We start from the raw sequence: 12,586 nt of genomic DNA, 5'->3' as shown, positions 1-12,586 counted from the left end.
AGCCAAAAACACAAATTTTTTTTTTCAATCCGGCAAGAGGACATAGTTTCAGGACCTGGAGGCAATCTAGTAGATTTGTGTTCGGTGTGGTCAGGGTGTGGTCGTTTACCAGATAGGCTAGGAAACGGGTCATTTTAAGTTAGAAAATATGACGCTGGTCCAAATTTCCCTTTAACTGTGACGGAAAAATAGATCGACTTCATTTCTCAAAGAATCTTTTTAAGCGCCGAAGTTTTTGCTTTCGTTTAGGTACCTGGTATCATACTTTTGTGAGGGAGATTAATACCAATGAAGTAAAAGCCCTTTCTGTTACCTTTCTCAGGCATTCCTTTGTTTTCGAGTGATATCTTTTTCCGAAATTTAGCGGTAGATTTTAGTTTCATCTGACATTTGTGTAAAAAATAGGCGGGTCGCACTATAGGCCGCGCAACTTTGGTAGGATTTGTTGGCCTCAAAACCTACCAAGGAGATTGGCTTCTAGCTCTCGGGCTTATACTTCGTTGGTTGATACTTTGTGTCATCTATGGACCAGTTTTTTTGGGGAAATGGGTTAATATTTTACAGCCAATCTCAGAAATTATTCTTCAATTTAATTATATTTTCTAAAACTGTACATTTTTTTTCTTATATTTACAATTTTTCATCTTTGAAAGAAACTGAGCATAATTTTAGCCAAAACAACTAAGTAACTATTTTTCCAATTGAATTAAAGTTCAATTAATTAAGTATTTCTTCTTTCGCCAAAGGCACATTGAAAGACATAGAAATTCTGCTCAGTTCCTGAAATACGCACGTAAGAGATATTATGTATTAAAAATATTTTTGTCTTATATTTTAAAATTGTTCATAATATTCAACGTTTTTTTCTGTGAATGGATTCATTCATTTCTCAATCTTGCATACGATCATCAGATTTCCATTTTGTTCTGTTTTCCTCCAATTCCGCCAACAACTCGCATTCAAGCGGGTACACAAAGTCAAAGTAACATTCATCTTGCGTCCATAACATCCCAAACAACGTCAAATAGACGTCATGCGCCAGCTCAAATAACAATAACGGATCATGTCGGAAAACAATCGTATTCAAAGACTCGAAAGCTGTTTCAAGTTATGTTTTTCTGCTCACATTTTTTCGCCGCCTTTCTTCACTGCACAATGTCGGGGTCAGAATTATTAATTTCGTTTTTGTTGATTGTTGCAAATTCATTTATAATTTGTTGTAGTTGTTGTGTTATATTGTTTTCTTTAGATTCCACCTTTCAACATGTTAACGAATTCTAAAAAGTAAGAAGTGCTAAGTAGTAAATAATCAAATCTGTGACCGCAGTTGCAGACGACCCGACTCTTTCGATAGCTATCTACCTGAAGGTAGGGGAGGGCACCACTCTTTTTCTCTTGGATTGCTTCACTTATCCTTGATCCTTCTCTTAAGTGCTGAGCAGCAAGCTGAGAGACATATCAAGCACCATTCTAGAACTAAGTGTGAAGGTATACCCAATAAGGGATTAAACCCACGACCTTGTGCACCGTAGCTGGATGCTCTACCTTTGCACATGGCTGCTTAAGAAAAGAGAAAGTGTACTAAACGCACCTTCTAAATTAATTTGACCATCACCATCCACATCAACCTCTTCAATAATTTCTGTCACTTCTTCGTCAGTCATTTGAGCACCTAACGTCATCATCACTTTACGAAACTCCTCTGAACTAATGGCACCTGATAAATAATAAGACGATTAGACCGTGTTATACTGCTATCCCGCTTGAAAAATATTTCCATCCTATACCCCACCGAAATACCCATAAAAAACTCATGTGAACGTTGACTTGAAGTTTTAATTGCTCTAAAAATTATTAGAGGAAATTTTGAAAATTTAGTTCTTATTTGTTTTCAAAAGGGGTTCAAAATAGGACTTAAGAACGGGAAGATTTTACACGAGAACTCAAATAACCAGACAATAAGAACTAAGTGAGTTGCATTTAAATTTACAAGGTGCTGTATATATCTCTGTTCAGTTAAACTTAGCGACAATTGGCTTTTCCAGAAAAATGGAAAATTTAGGTTTAACATCCTCTAAGATTCTGAATTTTTCTAGGATTAATTTAATGGTTGAAACAAAGTCGATATAATTCCAGTTATTTTTATTGAACACCACCACATATCAAACCATACCCCATTGGAACGGAAATGGACCTCCTCAACAGAAGTTTACAGTATAGTTCTGGGAAAACCCAATGGAGGAGATAACCCCTAAAAATTGATTTCTCACCTGAACCATCACTGTCAAAGATGTAGAAAGCTTCTTTGATTGTCTCATCAACATCTGTTGACATCTTGGCCATCATCTCCAGAAACTCAATGAAGTCAATCACTCCATTACCTATAGTGAAAACAAAAAATTAAATTGCAACTATAGGTCTATGGCTTTTAGGCTAAAGCAGCGCAATTATGAATGTTGGATTGACCTTCCAAAGCGGATTACCGTAGCGACTTGGTAGGATTATTAGAATAGCCAATTTGGAAAAGTATGCATTTGTGGGTGGAACTAGAGCAATCAAAAAAATGCAAATTCTTGTCTCACCATCAGTATCCACTTCATTAATCATGTCGTCAATTTCATCTTCTGTTGGGTTTTTCCCTAACGACCTCATGACCGTAATCAAATCTTTCGTCGTGATTGTACCGTCACCATTTTTATCGAAAATTGCAAATGCTTCTTTGACCTCTATAAAGAAGAAATCATTCTTTGTGAGAAAAAGATCTACGCATTTTCCTAGAGTGTAAAATTCAAGGGCCATGTTTTGGCCCAGAGAACGAAATATTTCGCCCACCCGAAAGGAATATTAACGATTAACGATTTTGTCAGCAATCTCCCTACCATAAACCGAGCGTTTTTAAAAATAGGATTTGTTCCACCGATCTAAAAATTTTATTTGTCTTCCACTGAATTTGCTAAGAATTCATCCGTCTAGATTGAAAAATGCGCGACGAAAGTCCTTGTAACAGACATAAGTAGAACAGCAAAACGAAAAAGTGCTCGAAGCTTACCTTCAATCTGTTCATCAGTGAATTTCATAGCCTAAAAATGCAAAGGAAAAAATCATTAAGTAACTGTACTGAATTCTTGGAAAATTATAAATCAACCTCATAACTTACCCTCAACTTACCGTAACCAGAGCGTGACCAAGTTTCAAAACAGGAGCAAAGATTTGTTTGCATAAGAACAATCTTTTACTTAAGCCATAATTGAGCCCCTTATTTTTTTTCTCTTTCATTTTCAAGCATTAGCAAAAGTAAAGGGACAGCCGAATGGCCAAATATATTTCTTGAAAAACTCGATTTTGTGATTTTATGGACCTAATTGATCATTTAACAAAAGTTTATTTGATTCTAACAAGCTCAGTGCGAACATGAAGAACACAGTTAATTCTCACTTAATGAAAACATGGAAACAATTTTGTATAAATTATACAAATATGATTATATTAGTACCAAACTATTTTCAGGCAAATTTCTTGGTGATCTAAACTTTAATTCATCATAAGTTTGTTTCATCGATGTAAAAGACTCTTGAATCATTTTAGAGCCTTTTTCCCATATCGACTGGCGCCTTTTCTCCGGTGCTCGTGGTAAAAAATTATCGGCCAAAGTGTCCTCTACAAGGGTCTGCAAGTAATGACGATCTTCTAATCCCAAAGCTGCCATCGCGGTTCGATAATCACTACTTAATTTTCTTGATTTCTCTTTTATCGTGCAAAGGTTTCTTAATTTATACAACATGTTCTTTTAAGTCGAGCTGCGTTTTCTTGATTCGCTATGAACTTCCTCAAAGCTTTCACCCTAACGTAAAAGATGCTATCTAGGTATGCTCCCGGTTTGTTCGATAGCTAAAACCTTTCTTCCAGCTATACCGTATTTAACGATAAAGCTCTTGTTGTTTTTAATTTGATTTTTTTTCCACTATAGGTTTTTCAAGCACCTATTGATTCTCATGATATTTTGCGCCTCCCCCTTTTACCATATGATCCATCTATCCTTCCCCACATGATAAAGGAGCTCATAGCCTCTATTCCTTGCTTTGTTTACGTTAGAGGATTAAGGCTGTTTACATCCCCGCCTTCTTTACAAAAGACTCCACTCTTTTGTAAAAAGTGTGGGACGGATACCCTAATCCTACTTTTTTCAAAACTTTTGATTTTGTAATTGATCACTTTACTCTATTCTTAGTTTCTTAAGATATTAGTTCGAATCTTAGGGATTTTTTTGTAGTCATTAATAATACCTTAGACTTTGGTGGAAAATATAAATATATTATATCAAACCTGAGATTCAATCGCTATACAGTATTTTACCGAAAGGCTGGCATTATGTCAACAAAGTGAAGTCTATTACCAGCCTATCCCGTTAGGTATAAAGCACCATAACTTTTGTTCATCTAAAGTTCATAAAGGATACTTTAAAACGATGCCTGATGTCGGCTTGGAAAGTTGGCATGTAAGTAAATATAGAAGAAAATCACTAATTACTTGAACTTTCAATCGTATATGATCAGGAACTACATATTTTTTAATCAAACTATTAATCCGAATTGTCCGTCGTTTCTTCTTGCGACTTGTATACTTCCATGTCATAGCAGGCATACTGTATCTGAATTTTGCAGGCTTTTTTATAATGTGAAAGAAGATGACGAATTTTCAGCAATTTTGAGACTATTGTATCCACATACTCTGCTAGAGCATAACGTTTCTTGTGTATAGTACTCGTATCAAAAGACTTTTTTCTGCGGAGATTTTCGCGGAAAAGCCGAAAATCAAGTGAAATCGAAAAGTTCACCAATTTATAATTATGAAAAGTTGTTGCGTCAGTACATGCAAAATCTTTTTGCTGAAAATTCTCTCCTACTTCAAATCCCTTCATATAGTAAAGAATCCGACAAAAACCATTTTCATGTGAATGAATCCTTTTTGAAAAAGCGTGTACTGTTTGCCCGGGTGTTGAGTGAAATTCCAAAATATACGAGCTTTTGAGTATCCAAGGTAACTCATGGATGTCTTTAACAAACAATGAGAATGGAAAAACTACATGAAAAAAAGCTTAATATTGACAACTTCAGAAAGGCAAGTGTGATATGATCGATTTCAAACTGGCTTTCCCATTTTTTATTTTCTTGGTTAAGAGAGTTAATGGCTTAACCATTTAATGGCTTGAAAGTATTTTTGGTGAGACGTCTCATGACCAAGAAAATAAACAATGAGAAAGCCAGTTATGGTTGAAAGTTTTCTTTGGTGTGTATGTACTAGTATTTTTCTTAGATTTTCAGTTAGAAAAATAAGCATCCCTAGTCTCCTTGAATACTCAAAAAATTCATATTTGCAAATCTCCGATCCTCCAATCATGAAAAGTATCAAATTCAAAATAATTTTTGCTTCTACAAGTGTTTCACCGAAGCTATGAAATTCTTCAAAAACAAAAAACGATTCAATCAAATATATCCCCGGTGGAGACTCAATAAAGAGCATCACATATTGTGCATAAAAAGATTAAATCATCTCTCCCCCGTTTCGTCTTCTTTGCAATCTCCTCAAAAAAGCGAAAGAAAATCACAAACAAATCTGTTGAGAGTGGCTAGCTCACATGCTTCATAACATGACTTTGAAATCCACTGTTCGATATTAATCCTCTTTGTACAATTTTCTTGATAAAAACAACAATGATATACACAGGGCGCAAAAAAAAACCGCTAAACAAAAATATCCTGCTTACATAACTTCAAAAAACAAAAACAAACATCAAAAATATACTTCCTAGACGTCAATTCTTAAATGCACTCATGGATCAGATTTCCAAAAACCTCTACGTTGGAGCTGAGCCTTTTCAACACCCTTTCACCTGTGATGTAATCATTATGTACTTGTTCCAATGAAATGGCACCAAATGAAATACGGAAAAGGGTGGAGGAATGAAGAAAAAGAAAATGAAGAAACAACCTGGCCCCTCAACGGCCCTTTTAAATGGCATTAACTATCGTTCCCATTCAAGATCTAACAAAACGCTTCAAAATTTGAAACCTGTCGAATTCACTCTACCGAATTGGAAATACAAACACTCCATCTTAGATCCCGATCAAAGACTCATAAAGAAACCGAGTATCAAAACACCCTTACAAACTTGATACATCTAACCTCAAAAACATGGATTGTTTGAAAGTGAAACTCAATGGTCACATGCACGACAAAGACACATTTCTAAAATATACAGTGTAACTTCAAGTAAGTGTGGTCATTTCAGAATGTAATTCTATACCCTTGAAACCATAAACCACAACAACAAATGATGTACGAACCATAAACTCTTTGTTCTTATTTATTTATAAATTCTGTCAGACATTTTCACGATTAATCGAGAAATATTTCATTCAAAAACTATCCTACAGTTAGTCAACTGACCCTGCACGTTAATTATTATAGCCATACAAACTAATAATCATAGCATGTGGAAACCGCCTTCAAAAATTTCTTTATATGTCAACAACATGGTTTTCACAGGCTCTTCTACCGAGTACAATCTCCTCATACAATCTACAGACTATACCTTGCCTTATCTTAATTCGTTATTGCTTATGTCGTCGGTCTACAAACACATTTAGCGGTTGCTAATCACTACTTAGGTACTTACTATATAGAAAAATAGATTTAAAAAGACTTATTTTAGTCTAAAAATGCTATTAAACTCCTCCCAACCAGGAGGGCGGGTAAGAGTGGGTGTCAAATACTTCTCATTTCGTTATATCTACCTCATAACCAAAATGGCTCTTGAGAAGTATTACTAGCGCTACTTTTGTCGTAGATCTAAAGTGAAACTTGGAGGATGCACCGTTAGGAGTTTTCGTTGGGAAGATTTAGATCACACTTTTCTGAAGTCTGAACAATGAATTATAGAGTGAAATTAAAGTGCCAACTTGATTCGGCATTTTTAACCCTTCCAGACCTACTTTTTACCATTATTTATCTTTATACCCTGGTTCACAAACGCCAAAAAAACGTTTTAAAAAACACAGGCTGACACAAAATATTCCTGTTAGGCGTCCATCATACTATGTAGATATTGTGGACATTGTACAAACGCTCGTTTTAGATATTGTGTCCGGTGTTAAAAAATTTCTAATACTCACGATTGCTCGGTGTTTTGTACTTTCCCGTCGGACCATTTTTTCCTGAAGTCTTCAAAATAATAAACCGCCTGTCAGACTTTTGTAAACTTGATACTTTGATGCTTGAAGATCCAAATGTAAAATACAGATAATTTAAACTCTGCCCTATTTTATAACATTTTAATACCTTTAAAATTCGATTAGGGCATCGAAACCTTTTAATCTTTTCTAAGGATAATTAAGCGAAATTAATGTAAGCGCCGTTACGTCAATAGGCTATGACGCCAAACTAATCAGGAAAGATCTGAGCTTTGTAGAGGTACTAAGGAAAATGCCTCTGGAAGCTCTTTTCAGAAATTTATCTTGATCTGTCGCTAAGCATTTTGCTAGGAAGGAATTTTGAAGTTATTTTCTTGAACAGTAAAGTAAAGTTCTAATACAAAAGAAACAAAAAAAGAGAACCAAGTTTTCCTTTGAAATGAATAATTTTTCTGAAGGGAGTTTCTGGATCCTGCAATTTTACAGCATCATTTCCCATGAATTTAACAAATATATATTTTTCTTTAGAAAAAACACAGACATTTTTCTCTGAAATAATGAACAATTCTTACACAGCCATTTTCCTTTGAAAATACACAAACATTTTCCTTTGAAGATACACAGCGTTAAAACTTATTTTGCCTATATGAATTATAGTAAAGAATATGAGAAACCTTACCGAATTGACCGTGTCTTCAATAAAAGAAGTCGCAATTTTGTCTTCATTCTTCGGTACGTCCAGCGACATGTTAACGTTTATTTAAATTTTTCAAAATCTCAAAATTCTAATCAAAATAAACCCAAATTAATGTTATATTTGTGAGCCAATAAAACCATCACTTCCAAATACCTTTCCCTAACATTACATTTTTGAGGTTTTATAAGCACGTGCGAGTATCTTTTATAATCAGGTATAGTAATAGTAAGAGTCTAGTCAAAACTAGTGCTTTTTACTTTTTACCACTAACTATCCAATTGATACGAAAACGTCTTCTCAACGTTCATCTTACGTCATTAACGTACGAATAACGTTGAAACGACGTTGTGTATCAGCTGAATTTAAATACATTCTACTCCACTTTTCGGTAAAATAGACTGTTTCCCCACGTCCTATCAAAATATAACCTTCAGTGTTTAGCAGGTTCGTCTATGATATTCATGACGTAATGTTTTCTACGGAAAGACCCCAATTTTTGCCAGTAGTGGCAAAATTCTATACAACTTTTGTCTAGTTTGAAATTGACACTACTGGCTAAAACCGGGGTATTTCCTTAGAAAACATTACATCATGAATATCATGAATTTTCCGCTGCAACCTACACTACTAAGTTTCTTCCTCCTTGATGAGACCAACTGAATGAATGTCGAATGATTTGATTTTAATAGACTTTTAATACTGTGCTTGTCAATTCTCGAATTTTCAAGTATTTAACTGTTTAAATATGTTTTAATACCAAACACATAGAGACCGTCTAAAAATTCTAAATCCTCTGCAAATAACTGCTCTTATATCAAATCAAAAACCTCTGGATCATTAAAAACCCTAAAACTTCAATTTCACTACATCGATATTACTGTACCAGATTTACAGAAGTAAGCGGTCTTTATTTTCAATTTCTATTAATGCATTCTACTTTAGCTGGTCTTCATTAAACGAATGTTGCGCTAGTACCCAACTTACACCCAACGTTGTTTCTACGTCCATTTTACGTTCATAACGTCCATGTAACGATAGATGAACATTTGAAACAGCGTCGAGTGTCAGCTGGATTGGGTAAAGCAAATGGCGTAGACTTATCTTCTACTTAGGGGGGGGGGCTACTTGCTCCAAATTTCCAAGAAAATAATCAAATAACTTCAAAATCTAAACAAACCGAATTAACGAAAGGTGAAAATTTGAAACAGAGTCGAAACTGGTCTTGTCTTCTACTTACTACAAATTTCCAAGAAAATAATCAACAACAACTTGAAACAACAACTACAACTGAAATATTTTTTTACATATTCACGTAAGTAGTAACTTTTTTCAAGAACCAAAAACATAAAGCACACACGTAACGTTGCGTGACTTTGAAGAAAAAGCAAAATAGTAGGAAAGACTTTGTAATGACAGTCATCAGGTCAAATCTTTAGAACTTCTAAAACTGAAGTTTCTAAAACTAAAAATATTCATAACAGATTTTATAGTAAACTTCAAATCTTTTGCTTCAGAAAATAAACAAATCTCAGAATATGTTTGTTTTATTGGCCACCAGTGAAGCCAGCGTATTTTTCTTTGTAAATCCCTTTACTATTAAAGTCGCTTAAGATTGAATAATCAAGGTTATATATCTTAATGATATGAAGCCTAAGTTTAAGAGATTCTTATAAAAATGTTTTAGCTTTATTTACTACGAAATTAGCACAACTTCATGAGCTTTCATTATCACCCAGCTTATCCTATCTTAGTCATTTTTCTTACGTTGACTGCTAAGCCTTCTTTTTATTTTGACACTTTTTGATGACATTATTTTATTGTTAGAAACAGCTTTTTATAAGAAACCTTACGCGTTGAGAGATAGTATGGTAAGATAATATTTATCAATTGAGCCAGGGTCCTCCTAGAATCTTTTTTTATTGAGTTCACAAATTGTTCACGATTGTGCGGCAAACATTTTGATAACAACTTCTTTTGCCGTTAGTAGGAAGTTAACCAAAGTTAAGCTACCATTTTGAGTCAATTACGTAATGGAATTTTGAACTTATGATGATATAATCATGTGAGAAGTACAAGTAGAGGATGATTTTTTTTGTGATTTCTTTCTGGCTTTATTAAGTTAAGAAGTTTCTTTGACGTTCATTTTCTCGTCAATGAGCGCGAAATATGTTATCAGGAATTTTCAGATTTTTATCTTTGAGTTCAAATGGTGAAATCTTAAGAGCACTTATCCCATTGGCTGAGAATGACTTAATATTTATGAAATGGTAGGTAGTTATATCTCTCCTCTCAAAACTTCATCTATGGATTACCTTATCGGACGTGCCTGACGGATAGCCTCATTGTCAAAAATTTTTAAGTCACATGGTTGAAAGTCTATCCATCAAAGATCTGCTGAGACTAATCATTTTATCAAATTGTCTACAACCTCAGCTGCTCTAAGAGTGGGTTCTTGTCTAATCTTTCTCGAACAAGGGCTAGAGGAAAGTACTAGTAAACCACGTCGTTGTATTTTGCTGCTGCTTACGCTTGCATGGGCTCACTACGTTTGCTAAATACGCTGGCTTTCCAAACCACTCCCCCGCGGCAATTTCTATTTTTTACAAGAATTCTTTATAAACATTTCTCCCGCGTTCCTGTGTCCAAGGAAAGGCAGATGTTTGCTATTCTAGGAAAGAGCCCTCGAACTAAAAGAACTTTGCTTAAGTTAACTGAATCTGATGACTTTAAAGGCCTATGGGTGTTGAATTAGCAAGCTCACTAAGACAAAGGTCATGTCATTCGACTTAATTTAACTCGAATCCAAATTGATAAGGCTCAGAGCAAAATACAGTAGAAAAACTTTCTATGAGAGAATTTTCAACGAATCTAACATAACCATAATCTTAATGACCTTCATGTAAAGAGGGTCTCGATCATCTTATGATAATCCTTTCTAAAACTAAAACAAACTTATCGATAACGAGGTCAGAATTATGGCTTTGAAACATAAACAAACTTGGCTCACTCTTCGACTTATATTCATCAATCTATCAAACCACTTTCGTCTAAATGACGATCTTCAACTATACTTTACTTAAAACGAGTCTCACGGTTCGTAAAACTTTTCAATTATTTTTCTTTAATTTCAAGAGTGGCACAAAGATATCTTTTTAACAGTTGGAATATATTTTGCTTTGTTTTCTCAAACATGCGAAAAGTATGAAGAGGGAAAACAAAAACTAATTAAAAACCAGGAAAACAGAATCATTCTACCTGAAGAAAACAACTGGTGACTGATACATGAGTGTATTGCCACAAATACTGATCATTTACTATAGGTGATTAAATTACATCCATTCTTATTCAAGACTTTCAAATTCTCAAAACTGTAAATCACATATTCAACTACTTTAGTTATAAAAGACATTGGTCTTGAAATAAACAATAGAATTTCCAGAAAAAATCCATTCATGGGGGTGGAGGCTATAATGCATTTCTAATAATAATCTACCCCTAATTTCGATACCCCTTCAAACTGATCCCCCTGAACATTAACATTTACCCACTGGACACGCTTCAAATTTACACCATGGAAATAGCATTTGTTTTTCATGATTCTTCCAAAACCCAAGTGCAATATCTCTCGCATCCCTATGAACGATTTTTTCTGGAAGAACTCAATATCTCTATCGCTTTTCAAAACGATCAATTACTGAAATATCAAATCAAGCTGACAAAAAACTGTGTTTTCAACATTTGCGCATTATACACTTAAACCATGTTCAAACGTTACGATATTGTAATATCCAATATTTCCAATACCACTTCTGTTCCGTTCCGTTCCGTTCCGTTCTGTTCCAAAACGGTTCCGAAACAAGTGAAGTATGAACGTCAAAAAGGAAGACGTTACAAAGCAAAACAGATCGAAACGGTTTCGCTACACTTTTTTCATCGGAACGGAACTGCTCCGTCTTCTTGCTCCGAAACATTCCGAAGCCAATATGAACACACTTGATCTGTAACAAAAATCATACCGGAACGAAACGAAACAGTAACGTGTGAACATGGTCTTAAATGGACGTTAAATTGACGCTAGATGAATGTTTTCAAAACGTTATATGTCAGTTGAAAACTCCAAATTCGTAAATCTCAATCTAAACTAAATGTAAGTCACAAAATTTTATAGAACTCACAAACCAAATGAAACTTTGATCTATCGCGTTCACCAATGTTTGCTTGTTATATCAACCTAATCATAATAAATGAATATAATATCATAACACGATGAAGCCGCTTATGAACAACAAAATTCCCTGATTCCTCCTTTTTTTACCATTATACTAATCCTTCTCTATTCACTTAATTAAAAATCTATTTATCACACATACCTTTATAGGACTTTATCGATCAATTATTCACTGACTTTATCATACTGAATTCCACCATAACTACCATATTGAATAATCACTCCAAAATGTTGTCACCATTATCCACTACCAGCCTACCGTTTCCTGTTTAATGAGAAGTCTGCCAAACGTTGTTTTAACGTTCATCTATCGTTATATTGACGTTATGAACGTTAGACGGACGTAAAAACAACGTCCTCTGTTATGAAAGGTATTGCAGTGGCAATGACAACTACATTATTTGTGACCTAACCAAATCTGATTTTACTCTGGCAGCTTATTCTAATCTGCCTGAATCTTGAAATATAAGA

General features: G+C 34.5%; 1 protein-coding gene across 11 annotated transcripts in view; it reads right to left on the bottom strand.

Annotated features, from left to right (window-relative positions):
- Positions 1-577: 577 nt before the first annotated feature.
- Positions 578-12,586, bottom strand: part of LOC136798321 (calmodulin-like) — a 50,930-nt gene continuing 38,921 nt past the window's right edge. For 7 of the 11 annotated variants that reach the window (XM_067054954.1, XM_067055565.1, XM_067055300.1 and 4 more), the window contains 5 exons: positions 3,050-3,080; positions 2,583-2,726; positions 2,271-2,381; positions 1,592-1,717; positions 578-1,277 (listed from right to left, as the gene is read on the bottom strand). In XM_067054954.1, coding sequence (XP_066911055.1) covers positions 1,246-1,277; positions 1,592-1,717; positions 2,271-2,381; positions 2,583-2,726; positions 3,050-3,080 — 444 coding nt within the window. In that variant the 3' untranslated portion in view covers positions 578-1,245. The other 4 variants (XM_067055502.1, XM_067055643.1, XM_067055360.1 and 1 more) reach the window with 4 other exon arrangements.

This window comes from Clytia hemisphaerica, unplaced genomic scaffold (genome assembly GCF_902728285.1).
Source record: "Clytia hemisphaerica strain Z4C2 unplaced genomic scaffold, Clytia hemisphaerica genome assembly, whole genome shotgun sequence".
Lineage (NCBI taxonomy): Eukaryota > Metazoa > Cnidaria > Hydrozoa > Leptothecata > Clytiidae > Clytia > Clytia hemisphaerica.
The sequence above is the reverse complement of the archived record's forward strand: the minus strand, read 5'-3'. Positions and strand labels throughout refer to the sequence as shown.